The 24,579-nt window shown below is 50.4% G+C and overlaps 4 protein-coding genes across 4 annotated transcripts; 2 read left to right on the top strand and 2 right to left on the bottom strand.

Annotated features, from left to right (window-relative positions):
• Positions 1-129: 129 nt before the first annotated feature.
• Positions 130-2,055, bottom strand: FPOAC1_009804 (uncharacterized protein; the record flags this gene model as incomplete). Its single annotated transcript, XM_044854224.1, has 1 exon — positions 130-2,055. The coding sequence occupies one exon, from the start codon at positions 2,053-2,055 to the stop codon at positions 130-132; it is 1,926 nt and encodes a 641-aa protein (XP_044706894.1).
• Positions 2,056-3,268: 1,213 nt separating this feature from the next.
• On the bottom strand, positions 3,269-7,462 carry FPOAC1_009803 (uncharacterized protein; the record flags this gene model as incomplete). The annotated part of the gene is made up of 2 exons (XM_044854223.1): positions 3,269-3,909; positions 3,961-7,462. 2 exons carry the CDS (start codon positions 7,460-7,462, stop codon positions 3,269-3,271), a joined length of 4,143 nt encoding a protein of 1,380 aa, XP_044706893.1.
• Positions 7,463-8,401: 939 nt separating this feature from the next.
• FPOAC1_009802 (uncharacterized protein) lies at positions 8,402-9,685 on the top strand (the record flags this gene model as incomplete). Its single annotated transcript, XM_044854222.1, has 1 exon — positions 8,402-9,685. One exon carries the CDS (start codon positions 8,402-8,404, stop codon positions 9,683-9,685), a length of 1,284 nt encoding a protein of 427 aa, XP_044706892.1.
• A 593-nt stretch (positions 9,686-10,278) lies between these two features.
• FPOAC1_009801 (uncharacterized protein) lies at positions 10,279-24,567 on the top strand (the record flags this gene model as incomplete). The annotated part of the gene is made up of 2 exons (XM_044854221.1): positions 10,279-10,605; positions 10,663-24,567. The coding sequence occupies 2 exons, from the start codon at positions 10,279-10,281 to the stop codon at positions 24,565-24,567; spliced, it is 14,232 nt and encodes a 4,743-aa protein (XP_044706891.1).
• Between the last annotated feature and the right edge of the window lie 12 nt (positions 24,568-24,579).

Raw genomic sequence — 24,579 nt, 5'->3', positions numbered from 1 at the left:
CCAGTGGCGGAGTGTTATTATTTTACAATAAAGGAATGCTTTTGATGCCTCGAACACTCAGATGAAGGTCATTTTGAAAGCTTTTACAATAATGCTCATGCAAGTACTGGAAGCATCTCCAGTGATAGCTTACTTGCGGTACAAGGCAGCCATCTTCTGCATAAATGTAGCAGGCTCAGCCTGGGTATTGTTCTCATCCGTCACCCCGTTCTTGGGAACATCAACAACCTCGCCGTCAAGACCCTTGTTGTTAACAGCGTTCTGCTGCTTACCGAGGTAGAAGTTGGGCATGAAGAAAGAAGCAATAAGAGGGATGCACGCAAAGACGATGGAAACGATGGTGATGTGACCGTTGACAATCGAGTAGGCACGGATGGAGCCTTGACGGATAGGGTCGAAGAAGTCGTACTTCTTGAGGGTCTTGATGTTGCCATAGATAGTGGCAATGGTTGTGTCATCAACGTCGGGCAGCTCGACGTGCATCTGGTCAACCATCTGCTCGGTCCAAATGCTAGTGGCGATAGCGCTACCGACACTGGAGCCCAGAGTAGACCACAGAGTGATGATGGAAATGAGAGAGGCGATATCATCGTGAGGAACTGAAGCCTGCACACCGACTCGAACACCAACGACGTTAAGGGAGGAGAGACAGAAGATGAGTTGGGCTGCGACAAGACGGGCGGTGTCTTCAGTCATCATGCCGTTTGGGCTGATAAGAAGACCATAACCAAGAATTCTGGCTGCAGCACCAAAGATCATGAGACCCTTGTAGCGATGAGAGACACGGTGAATGAGACCAACGATAGGACCGACCAGGCAAAGACCCATGGTGGTGATACCAAGGAAGATGGTCCACTGGTAGGTTGTCCACTCCTTGATGATGAGGATGTAAGACGAGAAGTAAGTGTTACGCACAGAAGAAGCCATTTGGTTGAAGATGTGGATGATGACACCAGCGATGAAAGCTCTGTTCTGGAGAATGCGCTTGGTCATCATTGGCTTGGGAGCGAGGAAGTATTCGTAGAGACCAAAGAGGATGAGGATGACGAATCCCACAACAATCATGGCGACCATGCTGGGGTTGTTCCATCCGCCCTTGGCACTCTTTGCCAGAGTGATGGGTAGAAGAATGAGAGAGAATGCAAAGCCGAGAAGGATAAGACCGACGATATCGATGTCAATGAGGCCGCGGTAGGCAAGCTTGGCCCAGTAAGTCAAGTTCTTGGGCGTGGCCTCACTGCGACCAGTTCGCACATCCTTGGAGTCAGCCATGGTGACCATTCCTGCCTTTTCACCACGACGCTGCATCGTGTAGAGGGTAAAGATGGCAGGGAGGAGGAGAACGGGGACGAGAATGGCGAACATGCCGAGACCCCATCTCCAGTCCTCGTAAAAGCCTTCAGCGATGAAACCATTGACAGGGACTGTGACGATGAAGGGCAGAGCAAGACAGGCGCTGAAGAAACCACGCCATTCCAAGGGTGTCAAATCAGCGACGATGATGTCGCTGAGAAGATCAAGACCTGACTTGCCAACGGATGTAAAGCAGATGCCGATAACATACGAGGTAAAGCCAGAGGCACTAGCAGCAACAGCAAAGCCTACAGCGTAAAAGACAAGGACAACAACATAAGTTGTAGGTCGCGATGTGATATCTGCTAGCTTTCCAATGAAGGGTTTGCTAATGGCGCGAATGATCTGTCCGGCTGTGTTGACCGTACCAAGCTGACTGTGCACACCAAAAGTGGAAGCGGCCAGCGTACCGAAAATAGTGGTGGTGATGCCCATGTCGAGCGCGTAGGCGAACATGGTCAAACCGATAGAGACACCCAACAGCCAGAGCAAAATCTTGCCCTTTTTGCCAGACTGGTAGAGAACCTTGTTGAAGGCCTCGACTCTTCCGACACCAATTTCCTTGTGTTCATCGTCGGATACGGGGGCGTTGGTGGTATCGTAATCCTTCTTCTCGTTGAGTTCGAACATTTCTGGTGAAGTCTGGGTCTGCGGGGGAGTTTGGGACTCTGGACCCGACGACGCGTTGTTGGGTGCTGACATTTTGGGCAATATTGATTGAGCTTTTGCTCTAGAAGGAGAATTGACAGCGCATAGAATAAAAGGTTAAACGGACAAGAGAAGAGGGAGGGAGAAGAGATGTTCTAGTTGCATTGGCAGCCTCTTTTCTTTCTGGCCTGATTTTTTCTGTCTCACTACGGATATACAGAAATAGCTGTTGGTCATGTTCGCCCCCGACAAGACCGAGAAAAAAGACAGAACCAACAGGCAATGCCAAGGTACTGAAAAAAGAATACAGGGTATTCGCCGTTTCTCGGGAGAGTAAAGCCAGGGTGTACATAGCGCTGTTGCATGCTGGCGTGGTCTTAGTCTTAGTCTAGTCACTGGACTGGAAAAACTACAAGGGATCAACATGCGTGGTTTTTCGTCGAGAGATTATCTGATCTTTGCTTCATCCACTCATGCCGGCTGAGTCTGCATGAAGCCAAGATTATCACATACTTCCATCTAATCAGATGGTCCAGCAGAGTAGGGATCGGCATTGGAGTGGGACGGCCAAGACGATCTTTACTCTACTTGGAAGAGCGAGACAGTATAATGTGACAGTATGAGTCACTGTGACATGTGCACATACATAGTATGGCCCGAAGGAAACCTTGTTCTTGTTCCTGATGCAAACTGCCATGGTCTAGTCTAATGCTGGCAATCAGATCGATATAAGGTAAATCGTCCGAGCATGGCTTTTGCACGCGTGGGATGCTGCAAGGGAGGCAAAGTTTTCCATGATTAACCCTGTCGTTTTCACAGTGAGATGTGGATTTTGGCTCACGATATCTGTTATGCATGCAGGTAGTGGTAATTTTGATTATGGGGGACAAAGCCATTGTGTTGTTTGATGTCGTCTCAGAAAGATTGAGATAGTTCGTTGACTATTTACACCCCAGAGCTTGGCTGCTTGGTAGCTTGAGTGTCAAGCTGCGGCTTGCTGCTGACGATCTCGCTGTCCTGACGATCTTTACTGACCGTTGTTACCCGAGGCATGGTTTACGGAAAACCGGTTCGTTGGATCAATATTGCAGGACATGGAAGTGTATCCGTAGATCCTGGTTTATCAATCTGATCGGTCCGTTATCGCAAACTGACACATTCTGTAAAGGCACATCCATATTGCTAGGTAATGATGAAGTAATAATCTTATGCATATTAAAAATGAGTACGAGGTAGAAGCTCTAAAAATAGTCTAGGAATACAATGCTCAAAGCGAAATCTTTGCAGCATCGCAGAGGGATCTAAAAATACTATCGTGCTGGGCATAAAGCTCAGAAACTGTAGCAAACTCGACTACACGTCCACTATCCATGACAACAACCTTGTCGCACGTAGAAACTATAGTGTCCAGCCGATGAGCCACGGTGAGAACAGTCGCATCGCCCACGACCTCATTCAGCATAGCTTGGAGCTTTGCATCTGATCTGCCATCAATTGAAGCTGTGGCTTCGTCAAGAATGACAATCCTTGACTTGCGCACAAGAGCGCGGGCGATAGAGATCAAGGAACGCTGTCCTTGTGAGATATTGGACCCGTTTTCTTTGACTTCCGAGTCGAGGTTGAGGCTGGGTGCATCCCCGCTCGAGTCAGAGTCTTGCTTCTCGGCGTCTGTGTTTGAGGGTATTTGGCTGAGACCGACACGATCTAAGCATTGTCGAAGCCATTCGTCGTCGTATTGTTGGAAGGGGTCGAGATTGTAGCGGATAGTGCCAGCTAACAAGACTGCGTCCTGGCTGATGACTGACAGATTGGATCGAAGGAGGTGGAGGCCGACCGTGTGGATGTCGACGCCGTCGATGAGAATCCGACCGTTTGTAGGCTCGGTGATTCGCAGCAGAGCAGAGATTACTAGTAATTCGTTAGTAACAGTGGTTTAGAAGACGATCATCTCAAACTTACATGTTGTCTTGCCAGCTCCCGTACGTCCAACGACCCCAATCTTCTCACCAGGCTTGATATCCAGATTCACATCCTTCAGCGCAGGGTCTAAGCCAGGTCTATGGCTGAGAGTAAAAGACTGGAACTCGACATGTCCAGCACTCGGCCATTGGCTCGTCTCCAACTCCTTGTCAACCTGCTCAACCCGATGTTCAGGCTCTTGCTCGATGTTGTAAGCGTAGTGGAGCATTCTCTCCACAGAGTTCATGTTATTCTCAATCTCTGCGCTTTGGCGAATCATGTTTCCAAAGACTGCTTGTGCAGTGACGATGTATGACAAGACTACACCACCAGAGGAGGGATCAATGGTACCTCGCAGACCAACAACGAGTAAACCCGCAGCTAGTACGAGAGTAGCACCACATAGATCAAGTCGCAGGTTGAGCCATCTCTGACAAGCGACTGAGAGCCAGTAAGCTGTGTTCTCGGTGTCGATCTTACGGGCATTGTCATCGACGAAGCGTGGCACTGCACCAAATGCCTTCAGGGTTGGTAGACCCGAAAGAGATTCTCCGAAATGCTCGTAGATGCGACTTCGAAGCAGATTGTTGAGACGCCGAAGCTCTCGCGACGAGGGTCGATAGTACATTCCAGTCCATGTGTAGATTAACAACAGAGCAAATGCGATTGCCAAGAACGCTGGCACGATAATGCTCACGACGATAATCGTGCCCAAAACCTGCACAAATGTAGAGATGAAGAGTCGCAAAGTCTCACCGACCACGTTATCAACAGCATCAACATCCTTGCTGAAGCGATGTGTGATTCTTCCCTGAGGCGTGGTATCAAAGAAAGCGACTGGTGCGAGCAAGACCTTGGACATGGAAGCATGATGGAGCTTGTTGGAGCACCAGAAGCAAAAGAGTGCAAACGTAGCGCTCATACAGAATAAGCCGATGGACTGGCCTGCACCAAATGCTGCGTAGCCGCCCATGTACGCATCTTCAGAGATGGATGTGTACTGATTCTTTTGCCACCAGCTCAGCCAAAGAGGTGAGACAATGCTGGTACCTTGATAGATGGCAATAGAGAGAAGCAGAAGAGGAACTGTAATCAAAGCGTTGCCAAACTGCGCGTATCGGATGTAGGTTCTGCCGCTGACGGAGCCGACGACTCGTTCCTCTGTTTGCATCACCTCCTTCCCGCGTGTTGTAGATGGTTTCTCCTTGGTCTTGACGTCGAGAGTTTCTTTCTCAGTGGCCTTCTCATCAGGAGCCTTTTCAGAACCATGGCTGCTAGCCGTCTCGGAACCCGAGTCAGACTCTGCAATCAAAGGTTGAGATCCAGCAAACTGAGTGAAAGCGCCATCCAGACTCTGCAACTGCTCATACGAACCCTGCTCAGAGATGCGTCCCTTCTCCATGTAAACAATATGATCTGCTTGTCTAGCAAAGCGAATAGAGTGGGTAACCAAGACAATAGTACCCTCGTTGTTGCGACGCGCCTGATTGACCACCATGTCAAAGACACGAGCACCAACATGAGCATCCAAAGCAGAGAAACAATCATCGAGGAAAAGAAGCGAACTTCTACCATAGATGGCTCTGGCAAGACTGATACGCTGCTTCTGACCACCAGATAGTGAAACACCGTTTTCGCCAACAACAGTCATGTCACCGTCTGGCAAGACCTTCATATCCGGGTGAAGGCAGCATCTGGTAAGGACTTCATTGTACCATGCGTGGTCAAAGGGTCTGCCAAACACGATGTTTTCTCGTACAGTCTCGCTTAGTAGCCAGGCACTCTGAGGTGCAAATGCGATCTGAGAAGAAGACTTGTCGAGGCCGAGGTGAAAAGATCGTGCTTGGACGAGCTGAAGGTCGCCCAGAAGGGCTTTCAACACAGAGGACTTGCCGGATGCGACGGCACCGACGATGCATACGAGTTGATTGCGCTTGACAGTGAATGAGTCAAGCCAAAGTCGCTGACTTGTAGTCGATGTCTCTGGCTCCCTCTTCTCATCCGCAGCCAAGAGCTGCTCATCGTCGTGATAAGCAAAAGTGGCATCTTCAACTCGAATCACACTATCAGACTCGGAATTGTCAGAAGAGTAACCCAAGTCAGACTGTTCATGCGACTTCTGACCGTCATTGTCAGAAGCCAGCATAAACGCGGCCAATCGCTCCAGTGCAGCTCTGGCATCAGCAATAGCTGAAAGAGATGTAGGCAATGCCATAAGAGGTGTTCTCAGAAGCATGAAATAGGCAAGTCCGGAAAATACGACCCCAGCATCCATGCCGTTCTCAGACGTCGCTCCATAGCAGACAATGCTGACGACTGAAGCCAAAGTAGGAGCAGTGTAAGATATGGCAGTGTTAAGAGCTCTCAGAAGCATTCGCTTGCGAATGTAAACAACTTCGTCAGCTCGCAACTTTCCAATCTTGGAAAGTAAGCTCTCTTCGTAAGCGTTTGTCTTGACCAGGCGAATGGCAGATACGGCCTCGACAACAGCTTTGACACGCGCGTCTGTGAAGGGCATACTTCCTCGTCGAAGAAGGAGAAGCCGACGCATCATGAATGATTGAAGAGGATACAGTAAAGCCAGTAAACCAAAGCCAGGTAACGCACTGTATCCCATCGTCCAGACAGCCAGACCGAAACAAAGCAGCATCTGGAAGATACTTGTCCAAGCAACATGAAAGTATCCACAGCAAAAGTCCACGCGAGTAACATCAGCGCTGATGAGACTCATGAGCTTGCCTGTTCCGAGGCCATGTTTCAGCTTTGCGCGTTCACTCAGCTGTGTCGTTGCCCGGCGATAGATGACATGCATCAGAGCACCGCGAAGTAAGATTCCAGTCGTGTAAGAGCGGTAGAAGCCGTGAACATTGGAAGTGACTGAAAAGACGAGAAGAACGAATAAACCAACTGCATAGCCAAAGCCTGAGCGAAGCCCTTGCTGCGATGAGTCTGATAGAGTGCTGATGAGGAAACGGATGAGAAGGGGTGAGATCATTTGGGATAGATCGCCGGCCAGCTTCAGTATGCCACCTATCCAGAACCATTTAAAGCATACATCGTTAAGGGCCAATGTCAAGACAGTCGTGTCGGTTGTATGTCTTGCCCAAAACGGTCGCCATGATAGTGGGTTCTTGGAGTTCACTGGCTTTCTGCTGCGGTTGGTAGACAGTCTTGCAGCCCAAGCCTCTTCAAGTCGATTTGAGTGATCTTCTACCAATCTGTGACTTGGCATGTCATACAAATCGTCGGTTTGAAGGGGTCTGGTATAACCAGTTCGCAAAAGACGACCCAACCAGTTGAATGTCACGACAGACAGCCAATTGGCGTTTGCCTCAGGAAGGGGAAGTTTGTCATGATGTCCGTTGTTCTGGTCTTCGACATTTGCAGGTGAAGGGGAAGATTTTGGTGCAGTGAGACGCTGCTCAATTGGCGTTGTCGATAGAAGCGGTACTCTCCTGTACCATTTCCTCGGAGGGAAGCTCTTCCCATCGTTGGTCGCCATGGCTGGAGTTGACAGTCGAAACAAGTCTTCTCAGACTAGAATCTACGTCTTGATGTTCGGCTTCTCTCAAAAATTCCTAACATGGCTCCAGGAGACGAGCTCGCTAGACGTCCGTATTCGGAACATGGCAGCAAAAACAAGTTCATAAACTGTGCGGGTACATAGCAATGGGGCTTGGTATGCAGATCCAGGCAAGGGTTGCATTATGGGGGCACTGTGACTAAAGGATGGAGCTTGCAATAAGCTTACCGTGTTCCATACGGCCGGGCTACTGCTCAACTTGGCTTAAGGCCGGCACAGTCTCCCATTACCGAGTGGGATAATATGGCCGATCCCTGAAAAGACTTAATTTTATGCCTAAGGTCGGCCCAGTAAGACGGTGGAAACAAGCATAATTTTTAGTCAAAGTATGACGTTTTGGCGCAGAAGAAGGAAGCTCACATTGTACGATGCCACCAATGTCGTGACCGAGAACAAAAAGACAGTATGCGGGTCAGTTTGTTGAGCCGACAGATGCTTGTGACCATGTGTTTGGGAGGATTGATCAGCGATGGAAAAGCCTCAACTTTTGCTCAGCGTTCCATCGGGACGTCAGTGTCCGTCTCTTGGTTAGACTTACCCTGGGTCTGATGATCTGGGGTACTATAGAGTTAAGCAAATTGACGGCCCATTCAATGTAATAGGAGCTATTGTCTTCCGAATGGAAGGCGGAGTAGTAAATTATGACGATCACTGGATTCGACCAAACAAACTTGAGGAATTGTGAATGACCACGGTATAACTACCGAGCTCTACCGCGTCTTGGCTATTGCGACTCTCTGAACTACCAGTGTATTATTATATCACTATTGGGATTTATAAACAATTCATTCTGTAAGTCTGCATCTTGTTACTCTTTCTTTGCAGTATCTAACATAGGTACACCCTAGACCGATCAAAATGGCACCAGGACCTATCGACGCTACTCCCCCACGCAACCCGACGCCACCAAAAGAAGCATGGCAAACCTCTAAAGAAACATCATTTCGACTCCCCGACGGCAAAACCACCATCTGGATTGCCAATACCGACAATGACTACCTCGTTGGATCTGGTAACACCACTCTAGCAAGATGGTCAACGGACGAACGACAGACTAGAATCTCGCCTCCCATGATCAACGATGACAGAGCACAATTCGGTCCAGTTCTTGAGCTCGAGATATTCAACTCTGATATCAGTGACCCAAGCTCACCGTTTGTCTCACATGGCGAGCATGGTGATTTGGCCTTGACTTGGGCTTCTGTCTATGCACTATGGGTTCATCCCGACCACCGAGATGAAGACTTGATAGCCATCTCAATTGACAGTCACAAAGTTGGCGAATACATCAGCAGCACTGGATTGGGTGTTCTATCTCCTTACTCATCGACATCGACACCCCGCGAAACCGTTTACTGGCTTTCGCACGACACATTCTGGCAAGGAGCTGGAGCACCAGACTCCCAGCACTGGCTTCAATCGCGACCCGAAGTCACAAACTTCCCTGGCTTCAACGGCACCATGGGAGTTTTTGCTAGTCAATTGGGATTTACACGTAAAGGGAACGTGTGTACTGTCCACCCCGTCCGACCTCCCAAGCCCAAGCCCGGTACCGTCATCTACTCTCGTTACATCGTGGAGCTAGGTCAACAGCTTCAAATTCGACACATTGACGCTTCAAACCCCACGCACTTTGAAGCCTACAAAACCTGGCAGAACTCTGACCGCGTCAACAAAGCGTGGAAAGAGCGCGGCCCAGATGAACATCACCGCAATTATCTTGCCGGCCAACTCGCCGATCCTCACTCCATGTCGTGTGTCTTTGAGTGGGACGGAGAATTAGCGGGTTATACCGAAATAGGCTGGGTCATGGAAGACAACGCGTCGTGCTTCTTCAGATCAGCATGCAATATTACAGTGGGCGAGCATGATCAGAACAGTCATATCATTGTCGGAGAGGAGCGTTTCCGAGGCGGGAAACGGTACCAGGCTGTGGCGACGAGCATCAAGCATTGTTGCTTCCTGCGGGACCCAAGAACTAAACAAGTTATTGCGGAACCTGAATACGATCTAAACCATGTTCAGATCCAGGACAGGTTTCTGCCGCAGGAGAGGAAGAAGAGGTTCCATTTGCCGCACAAGACGGCTATGCTGTTTGCCCTGCAGCGTGAGCGATTTTTCCAAGAGGCACACTTTGTTTAGGTTTTTTTTTTTTTCTTTCTTTTTTTAGTTATGCAGATCGTACAGAGTAGCTATTGATTGATAAATATCATTGATTGATAAAATCTCTTCTCATGTGTCATAATGTAACATCGCTTGCAAGGGCTTGGACCTTGTTGAGAGACATTTCAGAAGCGGCCGCCAGGGATCGGCATATTACAGTACGTAACTAATTCATGGTTGCATCCCAGACCAACCGTAATCTTATCTGATCATCAACACCCTCTTTTTCCTTCTTGCACTGTGTCAACCAAATGAGCTATGGAACCTTTTTTTCCATCGGATGTTTCACTTGTTATGGAGTCTAAGCCAACCTTCCATTCTCGGGGTCCATTTGGCATGAAATCTGTGTCATGCCGGTACTATAGCTCATGAGGTGGATATCGTCATCGGTTTGGTTCGGACGATAATGGCCGACGTAATTTTGTCAAGGGCCCTGGCATGACAGTTATCTGATCTGATCTGATCCATCTTGGTAGACGATCACGTAAACACCACAGTAAGACATCACGACTTTGACATTCGAATCCCTCGTAGATACTGCGTGCAACCAACAAATTGGAACGATCAGCACCATGGATACCGGATCCTCTATCCAACAGCCGCCTGTTACGCAGCTTCGGCCACTGCATACCTACCAGCAATCTCTGCAACCATCGAATGATCAACTGCTACACTGGAAGAGCTCATTTGAGCCAAGACCTGATCAAGACACTGCCATCAAAGCATTCGTGAAACTCGTTTCTCGACTTATTATTCTCAACGAGGGAGAGACCTTTTGTATCCAGGACTCACAACGTGGTGGATATATCTTGGCATGTTTAAATGCAAAGAACATCGATTTCGTTCAGTGTGAACCTGACCAAAATATCCCTACTCAATTCTCTGTTGGTGAAGGAAAGGTGAGCCTGAGTTCATAGTGGAAAGATAGGGAAGAATGTATGCTAAGATATTTATAGGATGTGCAACTGCATATCGAATCCAATGGCGAGATTTGTCTGGCTGTACAGTCGAGCATAGTTCCCCAAGCAGCTCTTCATGCAGTAGGATCTATGTTTGATGATATTCTTGGCCAAGAAAACCAGACTCGACATTCTGAATGGTCATTGCCTTCTGTGCTCAACTTCCCATCAAAGTCTAGTCCTATGGACTTGTCTCGTGAAAATGAAACACAGTCGGATCAAAACGACTCCAACAATGAAGGCGGCAAGGCAGGCTTTCTGCATGGCTGGTTTGAACAGCGTGCTGTTGAGAGCCCCGAGACGGTTGCAATCGACTACCTATCTGATCTTGAAAGCGGTAAACGAGTCCAGTTCACATATCAACAAGTCTCCAACATTGCGACAGCTCTGGCCGCCAGAATTGTGCAACTGACCACACATTCATCCCAGTCTCTTAAGACGGTTGCTGTTCTCATGGGATCTTGTCCAGAACTCTACATATCCTACCTTGCAGCTTTGAAGGCTGGAGTTGCCTTCTGTCCCATCGCTGTTGACGCACCAAAGGAAAGAAAAGAGGCTTTGATGGCAGATTTGAGACCAGCCGCTGTCTTGACCACTTTATCTCTCATGGACTCGGATTCCTGGCTAGATTCAACCAACGTTATTGATGTTGTTCCCTACCTCAATTCCCGAGACATCGAGCCACCACAGTTGCCATCTCAGTCAACATCCGTGGACGAGGTTGCTTACGTTCTTTATACGTCGGGCACAACCGGTCTTCCCAAGGGCGTGGCAGTCAGCCATCTCTCTGCATCGTGCACAATCTCTTCTCTGAGTGCTCACTATGACTTCACTCTCCCAGCAGCCGGCATCAAACCAGTCCGATGGTTTCAAGGCGCAGCTCCAACCTTTGATATTTCTCTATTCGAGATTTTCTGGACGTTGAGCAGTGGATCGACACTCTGCTGTGCACCTCGACATCTTACTCTCCAGAACATTGACAAGGTTGTTACAACTCTAGAGGCTGATATCACGAATATCACACCGAGTTTCGCTAGCCTTCTGGACCCGAACTCAATCAAGGGGTTGATGGTTGGTGGCGAAACACTGAATGCAAGGCTTTTGCAAGACTTTGCCAAATGGAACCCGACTGAGACTACGCATGCGCCTAGGGGCATCTTCAACAGCTATGGTCCGACAGAGACAGCTATTTATTGCATTGCTCAGGCTCATGTCCCCAAGAACCAGCGAGGCTCAGTCATCGGAACCCCGCTGGCGACTTGTGGTGCTCTCATTGTCGACCAATCACTATCTCAAGGTTTGGAGCCTGTTCCTATGGGTTCAATTGGAGAACTTGTCATCACTGGACCCCAAGTGAGCAAAGCTGGGTACCTCAACCGCCCAGAAGAGACTGCTCTAGCCTTCATTGATGACCCTACATGGGGTCGAGTCTACAAGACGGGAGACTGTGCAAGGGTAGTCTTTGATCCTAATGGTTCGCCCGTCATTGAGTTCATGGGCAGAATATCAGACGATCAAGTCAAGCTCAGTGGACGACGAGTTGAGCTTGGCGAGATTGAGAGCGTGCTAGCCAGCAATGCCGACGGCGTGAGGGAGACCATGGTCTGTGTTTGGAAGCAAGGTGCAGAGGCCGGCTCAGAAAAGGTCGTCAGCCTGATCGTCGTTGAGTCTCGTACTGGAATGACTTTCGAGGATGTTCATCACAATTGCGTGGAAGCTGCGAAGCTACATCTGCCGGATTACATGAGACCGTTCAGGATCTTGGAAGTCGAGGCACTTCCGAGGTCTGCCTCTGGGAAGGCGGATCGCAAGGCTGCTCTGAGAATTGTCAATGATGTCCTGTCGAAAGATGGTAATGCCAACTATCAAGAGCGTATTCCATCTAACACGTCACAGACTCTTGGACCTTTGGAGAATCCGGAGGATGCCAAGCTGGAGGAAGAACTTATCTCTATCGTTAGTGGAGTTCTTACCGACGGCTCTGCGGCTACTTCCCTTATCACACCTGCCACTGTTCTAGCCGATGCAGGAATTGACAGTCTTCGGGCAATGCGTGTTTTGCGAGATATCAGAACGCGATGGCCAGTCTCTGAACGGTCCTCTGGTCATACATCCCGAGCCAGGCTTCAACCATCGCTTGCAGTCCTTCTTGACGCAAACGCCACTATCCGTTCCGCCTTCTTCCCCAGCGCACATGACTTGAATGCGTCGGAAACTTCAAACAACAATGAGTCTGAGACCAAGGCTAAGCTGGAGGCGTTTGCTGCTAATCATTTACCTGAGGCCGTTGACAAGCTTGGCTTGAATGAGTCGGATATTGAGATGATTCTTCCTGCTATCAGCACTCAATGTCAGTTGGCTGTCAGTTTCGCAATGGACAAACGCAACTACATCAGCCATACTGTCTTGCGACTCAAGTCAGGAGTCTCTACCACTGCTCTGAAGGATGCTGTCGATGCTGTACTTTCCCGACAAGCCATCTATCGCTCCGCGATACTTCCGTGCGATGATAGTTTGTCGCCGTTCGTACAGGCCGTTTTGACCGTTGGTGCTTGGAAAGGATTGGTGGGAGAATCCAGTGTAGTCTTGCACAAGGGAGGTGACAAGCCTTCTAATGCGCAGACGTGGATTGAACTGGCGGAAGGGGAGCTCAGTCTTGACTCTCAAAGGCTGTACCATGTTCAGATCATTGACTCGGATGACTCCAACAGCGGTGGCCTTTTGACCATCAGCGCCGCCCACTGTATCTGCGATGGTCCATCGCTCGAGGTGCTGATGAGCGACATCGCCCGACAGTATGCTGGCCTAGAACCTCTTCCGAGGCAAGGCATCTACGAGGCCGTCTCCGAATGGGTCTCCAGTGTCAGCACAGAAACGGATCAATTGTGGCAGAAGGCTCTCGAAGGTTGGGAGACTGAACCTCTTGGAGCCATCAGTGGCAACAATGTCAAGCTACCAGCTACCGGGGCGCGTCAACATGCCATGGTTCAACACTCGAGTAACATTCCCTGGAGTCTCCTCGAGTCCAAAAGTCGAGCACTGGGAGCTTCGCCACTCACAATTCTTCAAGCATCATGGGCTATGCTCTTGCACATCCTTTCTGAAGCGGACACCGATGATGTGACATTTGGCAGCGTACTCTCAGGTCACGATGAACTCATTCATGCACCAACCTTCTCCGTCGTTCCTTGTCGGGTCGCACTTCCGGAGTCACAGTCGGTGCGACAGCTGATTGACAGTCTGATGGGTCACTCTCGATTCGCACAGGGCCACAGACACACTTCCTTCGGTGCCTTCAAGACTCTTCCATACAACACCGCTCTCGCCTTGCAGGCTTACCCTTCGCCTGAAGATGGCAGCGAGGGCAACACTCTGTGGACTGAGATCTCGAACCCTGCTATACGTTACGACTTTGCCATGTTCGCAGAAGTCTTCCCCACGGACCCCAACTCTGCGGATCGCAATGGAAGGTTCGATAACGTCTTCTTCAAGGTGACATATCGCGACGAGACCTTTTCTGAATTGTCTGCCTCATGCATTGTGAAGCAGTTCGCCGCCCTCACTGAAGTTGTACTTCAGTCACTTCCGGACGATCTAGTGCAGACTCTACCAGCACGTATGGATCGAGCCTTGCTGTCCGCTGAAGGAACAATCCCTACTCAACATAACGTGGAAGCGATGACCGCAGACGCACGCGAGATCTACGAGAGAACTCAGGTCCTGCATGCTCAATTCGAGGATCAAGCCGCGTCTACATCCGATCTCTTAGCTTTGAGCTTCTACTCTTCTCTGGATGCTCCTCCTGTCGAATTGACATACGCTGAACTTGATGCTCGAGCCAATGGTCTGGCCAACATACTTCGCGAGCAAGACATTGACATCATCCCCATTTGCATGGAACGTAGTGTTGAACTCTACGTCTCAATTCTGGCTATCATCAAGGCTGGATCAGCATGGTGTCCTATCGACACCACGTCCCCCGTACAGCGACGCACATCTCTCATCGCCAGGGCACAGAGTAGAGTGCTGCTGACAAACACCGAGTCATTGCCATTGGTCCAGCCATGCCTTGAGCAAGGTACTCTGAAGGATGTTGAGATTATCCTGGTGGACAAGTACGCCGACTGTAAAACATCGGTTAGAGCGAAGCCACGCGATAGCCTCTCATCGTCCAAGGTCAGTGGCAAAGACCTAGCCTATCTACTCTGGACATCTGGAACAACTGGGGAGCCCAAGGGAGTCATGATCCAGCACAGCGCTGCCGCCCAGGCTATGCGCGATCTGCAAGTACAAGTCGAACACGATGACGGAGAGCAAGTTCGGACGCTTCAGCTCTCAGCTTACAGCTTCGATGTCTTCGTCCAGGACCTATTCTACACTTGGGGATTGGCAGGTACAGTCATCAGTGGTACCAGGGAACTCGTTCTTGGAACATTCACCGAGTTTATCTGGAAGTCTCAGCCTACTCACGCACATCTCACGCCCTCCTTCGGTGCCAGCATCGCTGTGAATGAGCTGAAAGGTTCGACCTTGCAGTATGTCACCTTCATCGGAGAGAAGCTCACCGAGGATGTCGCTGAAGCATGGGCTGCTCCCGAGATTACTACTCGTGCTTACAACACGTACGGACCTGCCGAGAACGCGGTTGTTTCGACCATGAGACGCTTCTATGGAAAGAGTCGAGATGATGCGAAAGCCGCCAACGTAGGCTTCCCTCTGAACCCTTGTACAGCTTACGTGATGCGCGAGGTCGGCACAGCTGAGGGCACTAACCGATGGGAGCTTGTCCCACGCTACGGTGTTGGTGAATTGGCTCTGGGTGGTGCGCAAGTCGGCAAAGGATATCTTGCCAACGAAGCCAAGACGACAAAGGCTTTTATCCAGGGTGGCCCTGGTATTGATGAGCGCATTTACCTCACTGGTGATCTTGTCCGTTTGAACGATCATGGCTTTGAGTTCCTCGGTCGCAATGATGATCTTGTCAAGATCACCGGTATTCGCATCGAGCTGAGTGAGATCAGCGCTGCATGCGCAAGTCTGAAGGATGATGATGCGGCTATTGAGCATGTTGAGACTTTGTATCTCCAGCGACCGGGAGCACCAGCTGAGAACAACAACAAGGTTGTCGTCACGTTTGTGTCTGTCAAGGCTGCAAATGTCGACACTGGCAAGATCAGGACACAGGTGTTCAAGAGGGCCAAGGATATGCTACCCTCTTACATGGTACCTGGCCACGTCGTAGTTTTGGACACAACTATGCCGAGAACCGCGTCTAACAAGGTTGATCGAAAGGCATTACAGGCTATCTATGCCGAGTCCGATCTCAATGTCTTGGCTGGTAGAGGTGATACTGTTGAGTTGCAAGGCCAAGGATCTACCCAGGCGCGACAGGCATGGTCTACGGATCAGCTCACTATCCTCGAGACAATTGCTTCCAACTTCAACATCGCTATCGAGAACCTTTCGCCTGAAGACAGTTTGGCTGGTCTTGGATTGAGCTCTCTCCAGGTGACCAAGTTGGCTTGGTTGTTGAGACGCGAGCTTAAATGTCAAGTCGGCGTCCTCGATCTCATGAGATGTGAATCCCTTGGCGAATTGGTCAACATCACTTTGAGTCGCATGCCTGAGACTACCCAACCGATGGCTAGCGACACGAAGCCTGCAGAAACATCGTGGATTACCCCCATCAAGGCTGCCCTCACAGCCAACATCAAGGGCACTTTACGTCCAAGCGACACAACATCTATTCTACCTGCGACACCAATGCAGGAATCTCTCATCGTCGAGACTATGCTTGAACCGCAAGCTTACTGGGCTCATCGTGTGTTTGATCTGAGTCACTTGGATGAAGTAGACGGCCGCCAATTGAAGAGAGCTTGGATTGCAGCTGCCAAGCGCTTCGACATTCTTCGAACAATCTTTGTTCCTCTCACTCAACTTGACGTCGACAAGAGCGACAACACTGTTGGTTGGGCGAAGGAATTGGGAGTTCAGTCCACGATTCTCCAGCTCATTCGAGACAAGCCAACTGTTCGCTGGACACAGATCTCCAGTGAGCAGACACAGAGTCTGAGCGACGTCGCTAGATTGCTACAAACAGACCTTTCTCCGACAACTACTATTGAACCACCTTGGGCTGTCACCTTTGTTGAAGAGTCGAACAAGATGATGCTCAGTATGCATCACGCCCTCTACGACGCTGTCGCATCAGACATGTTCCTCGAAGCCGTCTCCAAGTTCTACAACATGGAACCTCTTGAAGGTCTAGGTAAGGTGGCACAATTCGACAGAGGCCTTGACCTGGGTTTGTTACCTCCTCCTGCGAAGAGAGATGAAGCGACGGCGCTTTGGAACCGTCGCTTAGAGGAGCTGAGCAAGACAGTATCTGGAGGCTTGCTCAACGCTACTCTCCCAGACCTGACGCAGTCTCGACAGAAGCAGACCCAAAAGATCCTCCTTGCCAAGAGGGATGTTCCAGGTTCTTTATTGGACTCTACTTTTGGCGTGTCTCTCCCAACCCTGCTTCAATCAGCCTTTGGTTGTGTTCTGGCCTCGTACCTCGAACTGGACTCCGTTATCCTAGGCCACACCGTCTCTCAGAGAGCTTTGCATCCTGATCTTGAGAATGTGGTTGGCCCTGCCATTGCTACTTTGCCTCTCATCGTTCGCTCAAACGCGCCTTCAGCTCAGGAGCTGTGGAAGGACATGGCCCGCGACTCAGCGCAGTTGTTCAAGACGACGCACAATCTTCATCCTGTTGATGTGAAGAAGATGCTCAATCGAGGAAGTGGCAGTAGCAATGCTCCCTTCCCAGGTCTTTTCGTGTACCATCCCGCATCTGATGACAACGACAACGACAATGGCTCGGCTGGGCACATGTTCAAAGAAGTTGGACAAGCGCTTTCGCTCAACGTTGAACATCCTCTAGCATTGAATGTGTTCGAAGGCGACAGGTCAATTGAACTCACCGGCGATGGACGTCGCATCTCTCAATCGCAACTTGAACTCATGTTGGATCAAGTTCTGAATCAAGCGCAGGTGATGGTTGAAGCTTCACAGGTACCGCTGTCGCAGCTACAGAACAGAATGGGAGGACGTCTTCTGTCCACTAGCGGCACAGTCACCACGATCGACAACACTCCAGCCAACCCGGCTGACAGTGTCGCCTTGCATGCCTCTCAACACCCCGACTGGATCGCAGCTGAGGAAGTCATCTTCCAATCCTCTGACGAGGACGAAGAAATAGTCACCAAGTCTGTTACATACTCCCAGCTGGATAAGCTCACGAATGCTATTGTCACGAAGCTCGCGCAACACGAGGCCAATCTTCAGCCTGATGATCCTGTGGCCATGTGTTTGGGCAGAGACATCAAGTCGCTAGCAGTTACTTTGGCCATTTTCCGTGCTGGTTTCATCTATCTTCCCGTCGACGAAGATCTGCCTTCAGCTAGAAAGCAGCTTCTCATTCGCGACGCGGGTGCCAGGCTGGTCATCACCACAGAGGAACTTGTCGGCGACCTTGGCCTTGACGCTACTAATGATGCCCCAGTTCTCGAACTCCCAGATGGCCAGGGCGACCTCGACGAGATTCTTTCCTGGCCCGTATCTGAGCACCACTTCGGGGCTGGCGATGGAGGTTACCTCCTCTACACATCCGGTTCAACAGGTCGCCCCAAGGGTGTTAGAGTCTCGAACAGCAATCTTTGCCACTTCGTCTCTGCGTTCAGTAATCGCCTGATTGAACATTCCCCAGCAACAGCGAAGCTAGGCAGTGTTGGAAAGTATCTCAACCTCACGTCGCGAGCTTTCGATCCTCATTTGACACAGCTCTTCGTCCCATGGCATCTCGGCCTCCGAGTCGTCATCGGCAAAGACCGCACATCAATGATGGCGAACCTGAAGGAACTCATCAATGAGTTGAACATAACCCACTTTGGGTCTGTTCCTTCAGTCTTGACACAATTGCGATTGAGTCCTGAAGATGTACCCTCTGTGCGAGTCGTCACAACAGGTGGCGAGAAGGCATCCAACGAGCTTCTCAACACATGGGCGCAAGACACAAGGACTGGCGATGATAAAGCTGTGCTCTTTAACTTCTACGGTCCAACAGAAGTCACCATCGGGTGTCTTGGTCATGCAGTCAATCACAATTCCAACGCGAGAAACCTTGGTCTTCCGCTCCAAGGCCTCGAGGCTTTCCTTCTTTGTCCTGGCGCTTCCTCCGATGACCTTGTCGTTGCGATAAGAGGCCAACCAGGTGAACTATGCATCGCCGGTCCTCAAGTCGCAATGGGTTACCTCAACCGTCCTGAAGAGGACGCTAAGAGCTTCCAGACCGTTTCCATCTTGGGAAGTACCAAGAGAGTCTACAGGACAGGTGACATGATGCGTATGATGAATGATGGAACACTTGAGTTTTTGGGAAGATCTGATCAACAAACCAAGATCCGTGGTCAGCGACTTGAGCTTGATGAGGTTGTCGGCTTCCTCAAGCAGGTTGCGGGAGACTCGAGCGACTTGGACTTTGCTGCTGCGGTCGCTTCCAGCGGCGATGGCTCTACCCAGCAACAACAGCTCTTAGGCTTTGTCGCTAAGAAGGGAAGCGACCGAGAAGTTGATCTCTTGTACGATTATGACCGTGAGGGGGTCTTGCTGTTGGAGACAATTGAGCAAGAGTGCCAGGCCAAACTCCCTGCATTTATGGTTCCCACTATGGTCTGGGTTACCAAGATCCCCTACTTGGCTGCGTCTGGCAAAGTTGACACCAAGCTCTTGGGGCGATTGGCAAGCGACTTTTTGACTAGACAACGCGATGAAGAATTTGACGATCAAATCGGACAGAGTTTGATGACTGGCGATGACCTCAATCCGGAAGAGTCGCTCGTCGTCGCGGCTATCGAAGAGTCTTTGGGTGTCAGTGTCAAAGCAACTTCAAACAGCAGCATCCATCGCCTTGGAATCGACAGTCTGTCTGCTGTGAACTTGGTGTCTCTTCTGCGAAAGCGAGGCTTCTCGCAATTGAAGATGACCCATATCCTGACAGCTTCTTGTACGGTTAAAGATATTGCCAGACTCACGGATCAAGCCACTTCAACAACAGACAACACTCCGATTTCGACACCGACATCTACAGACGATCAACATGAGATGTTACCTAACTTCAATACTCTAACTGTGGAAGACCTTGGACACCTCCCGGCTGGTCTTGATGCCAATAACATAGAGGCCATTCTACCATGTCTTCCTCTCCAATCCGCGCTCATCGCTCGCTCTCTGGTGTGGCTCAGCGCTTCTGAGGGTGATCAAGAGAAGAATGATGCGCCTTATGTGGCCCAATTCAATTATCGCCTTGATTGCGACACCGATATTGCCAGATGGAAGTCAGCAGCCGAGCAAGTTCTTACTTCAGAAGCCATGTTGAGGACGTGTTTCATCCAGCGAGATGAAGATGGTCAGATCTTCCAAGTTGTTCTTCGGTCCTCCTCTGTGTCGCCTTTACAGGACACCCAACCTGACAGCATTGTCGCGCAAATGCATGTGCAGCCTCCAGTCAGGCTGTTCGTGGCGGAGAGCCCCGATGGAGCGACTGTCTCTCTCAAGATCCATCACGCACTGTTTGACGGCGTCGCTATCGACTCTCTCAAACACAAGCTTGAGCAAGCCTATAATGATCCAGGCTTTGTATCCTCTACTTCATTCCATACCTTGAATACCCTCTCAGGTATCTCTCGCCACTGCAACTTGACGGGTAAACAATTGGAAGCCACCAAGCGCTCTTGGCAAGCAGAATTGAACGGCGTGCAACCATGTCGCATTGGATCCCTCGACTACAACATGAACAGCTCAATGGCTCGCTCAACTCTTCGTCTGGGCTACACAACTTCTGAGCTTAACTCCAAGCTTAAGTCTGGATCCGACTTAGCGATCTCAGCCTCTTCGGCATTCCAACTAGCGACCAGCCTCTGTCTCGCCCAGCTGACTCAACAACCATCCGTCATATATGGCTTCGTCATGTCGCTTCGACCATTACTCGACCACGTCACTGATGGGGTTGACACTCTCATCGCACCATGCCTCAACACATTGATCCGAACTCTCACTCTCCATGACCAAGACGAGACTCTTCCCCAGCTCGCCCAGAGGGTTCACAAAGGTCACCTTGATGTCTGCCAAGGATCAATGCCACTCGTCAGCGTAGACAAGGTCCAACGCTGGTCTGGATCGGAGGACAAGCTGTTTGACAGTCTTCTCAGCATCAATGTCATTCCCGCCCGCGACCAACAGGAGCCGAAGCCAGGACACATGACTGCCTTGCCTACTTCTAGCAGCAGCGACATGGCTCTCGCAATTGATGTCGACCTTCATGCCGACGGAAAGATTGAGCTTACACTTTCTTCTGCTGGTGCATTGAACGAGATGCAGTTGAGCGGTGTCGCTCGGCTATTCGAGAAGGTCTTGTTCAGCTGTTCGGACAGCAATGCCACGATCTCAGATATTGTACCTATGCTGCCAACAACGAGAGCATCTTGGTCAACCACCCAGGTGGGCTCCGGTAGTGGCATTCCCGAACAGAACACGAATGATGCGGATTACCAGAGGGCGTTAGCCGATGTACAAGAGACTATCAGTCGCCTTTTGCGTCTCGACCCTTCTGAAGTCTCCTCCAAGCCAGAGTCAACTTCTTTGTACCAACTTGGCCTCGACTCCATCACAGTTCTTCCATTTGTGAAGCAGATCAACAAGTCGAACAAGACCAAGTTGTCGTCGCACGGTGTCATCAAGGCCCGAACTATCAAGGGAGTCGCAGAACTTCTACGAGATGCCAGGGCGAAGCAGACTTCTTCTACGAATGGTGCTCAAACAAACTCGGTCGCGACACCCGAACTCAGCGCATTGAGCGAGGGAGATGTTTACGACAGGACCCTCGCTCGTCTAGCCAAGGACTTGATGTTTATCGCGACACCGCTTCAAGAAGGCATGCTCAGCGCATCGCTGGCCACGGGTGGAAACGCATACACCTACATCCACGCTATACAGCTGTCCGACTCTGCTCTTCAAGCTGACACTGCCAACCTCGATCAATTCTTTGCTGCCGTCAAAGACACGGTAATTGCCTGCGAGATTCTCCGAACTCGATTCATGTTCACGGAAGACGATGAATCACCATGGGTGGGTATCGTTTCTCCAACTGAGCAGAGTGATCTTGTCAGTTGGGAAGTCAAGTCATCGCCTCGTGGAAGGGTTCATCTTCGAATCCACCATGCCCTCTACGACGCAACCTCAATCCAAGCGATGTGGCACATTTTGGAGGAGAACTATGCCAGACGTCTCGAAGGCGAGACTGTTCAAGCGCAAAGCTCGTCAAAGCGTCTGTTTTGTCCATTTGCGAAGACCGTTGCTTCTTCTCAGAAGTCATCCATTGCGTTTTGGACTGATGCTGTCCGAGACTACACCTACACACCACTCGACTTCCCTACCGACGAGCTCAAGGCATCGTCTGCTTTCCATTTCTCTCTAGCCGAGCAGGACCTTTCTCTCCTTCATTCCCGATGCAGAGAGTCCGGTGTTACTGTCAAGGCAGCTCTCCAACTGGCATGGGTCAAGGTCCTCTGCGAGTCATTATATCACCAAGCCGATGTAGTCTACGGTGAAGTCGTGTCCACTGATGCGGACGACGATGTCGCTATTGTCGGACCTACCATCAACACTCTTCCAATGCGGGTCAAGCTTGCGAGTGCGGGTGATACTACCACAGTGTCTCAGGCTTTGAGTCTTGTGCAACAGCAAATTGACTCTGCAAGAGGCACCAACTCAATGGCTTCTTTGAGAAAGGTACAAACGCAGTGGCGATCAGGTCAACAAGGGCAGACTTCAGCGGGTCTCTTCCAGAGTCTTTTCGTGTTTGATGGAATGATCGGCTCCTCTGGTACCGCTGACGAACCATCGCCACTGTTCAAGCCAGCAGAGACCGACTCTGCAGACTCAGCTGGCCCAGCCTATGATGACTATCCTCTCATTGTCAGCTTCCATATCAAGGACAACAAACTCAATGGAAAGCTGAGAGCAAAGATGTCCACAGCGGAGGTCAACGCTATCGGTGAACAATTATCCGCTTCGTTGAAGCATGTACTACACGGATTAGACTCGCCCGCCATCGACACGAAGCACCTTCGCGCGGCTCCCCAAACCGAACCCAGAAAGCCAAAGACCGACAACGTCGAGTCCGCCGAATTGAAGGGCTTGAGCCCAAGAGCAGATGCAGTCCTCAAGGTCGTTGAAAAGGTCATTGGCAACCGACTCGGAGGTAAGAAGATTGGATACGACACCAGGTTGATCAGTGTTGGTCTCGATTCGATCTTGGCCATTCGGTTGTCGAAGCTTTTGAAGGATCAGGTTGGATTGAGTGTGAGTGTGTTTGAGATTATGAAGGGTGCCAGTGTGTGGGATATCACCACGCGTTCATCTTCAGGTGGCAAGGCGTCGATCAAGAGGAGGGTGGCGCCATCAACAGTGGACGAGGGTCTCAAGGCCTCGGTAGCCAAGGCTCTAGGTACACCAGAGAGCCTCATCAAGTCTGTTCTGTCAGCTTTGTCTGGTCAGCGATCGCATTTGGAGCAGTGGGTACACAATGGCAAGAGGTTCTTCCAGCCACCATGGGTATACCGAGTCGATGACTCTTTTACCGAGGATATGGTGTCCAGCTCCTGGGCTGAACTTGTTCGCACTCACGATATTCTTCGTACTGCCTTTGTGTGTGGTGAGAACGAGGGGGAGTTGTTTCAGGTGACTCTAAATGAGCAGTGGTCGCCTCGACAGAACTTCGCTACCGTTCAAGAGACATCTACGACGATTGAGACCTTGATCAATAATCACGTTGCCGAGGAAAACATCAAGGTGTCTGATATGAAGAGCCCTGCCGCTCGACTCTCATTCTTGGAAGCTTCTGATGGTAAAGCAGTCGTGATGAGACTACACCACGCGCTATACGACGGATGGAGTATCAAGATGGTCGAGAAGGATTTGAACCAGCTTTTGGCTTCGGGCAAGATAGAGGCGTCTCGGCCATCGCTGCAACACATCGTGCAGCAGATGAAAGACATCAGAGATCCTGATGCCGAGAGCACATACTGGAAGCAGCACTTGTCACGCGCTGAAGAGACCATCTTTGGAGCTGTTGATACAACTACACCATCACCGTTGGGACCTCAGATCAAGGCAACTTTCACGGCGAGCATCTCCCAGGCTACGGTTGACCTGCTTTCTGAGAAGAGTCAATCACAGGCTTCCACGGCTATCATCCTCGCTTATGCCAAAACCCTCCAGCACATGACACAAAAGACACAGCCTACCTTTGGTCTCAATCATGCGTCAAGATCTCTTTCATCGTCGGATGGAACGCAAACTCTCGATCTCACGGACGCAAGTATCCCCACGCTTACTGTCACTCCCTTCTCGGTGGACCTGACCACATCATCGGAGAGTCAGCTTGGCTTCATTCAGGATCATCTCGCGCAACTTACATGCTTTTCTCAAGCGGATGGTTTGTCCAAGATCAGTCCTAGATTCAACGCGTACCTCAACATTATTCACCGTACCGATACAACCGAGTCAAATGCTGGCAATGGTGGAGCCTTACAACGATACAGGCTTCCTGAACCACTGGCGTCAAGTTACTTTACCACGACAGAGCCATCGTCAACTGTTTCTAGCGTTGATCAACTCGACACGACCCATCTGTGTGCTCACAGGCTTTTCTTCAATGTTACTGTGAGCCAAAGCGAGGGTATCAAGATCACTCTCAGTGCGGATGAGGCGATCTGGGGTGGAGATGACGGCGCAATTGAGAAGTTGGTGCGATGCTTTGGCGATAGACTGGAAGAGGTGGTGAAGGAGTTGGATTAGATGGGTTATTCC

The sequence above is a fragment of the Fusarium poae genome, chromosome 3, assembly GCF_019609905.1.
Source record: "Fusarium poae strain DAOMC 252244 chromosome 3, whole genome shotgun sequence".
NCBI lineage: Eukaryota > Fungi > Ascomycota > Sordariomycetes > Hypocreales > Nectriaceae > Fusarium > Fusarium poae.
The sequence above is the reverse complement of the archived record's forward strand: the minus strand, read 5'-3'. Positions and strand labels throughout refer to the sequence as shown.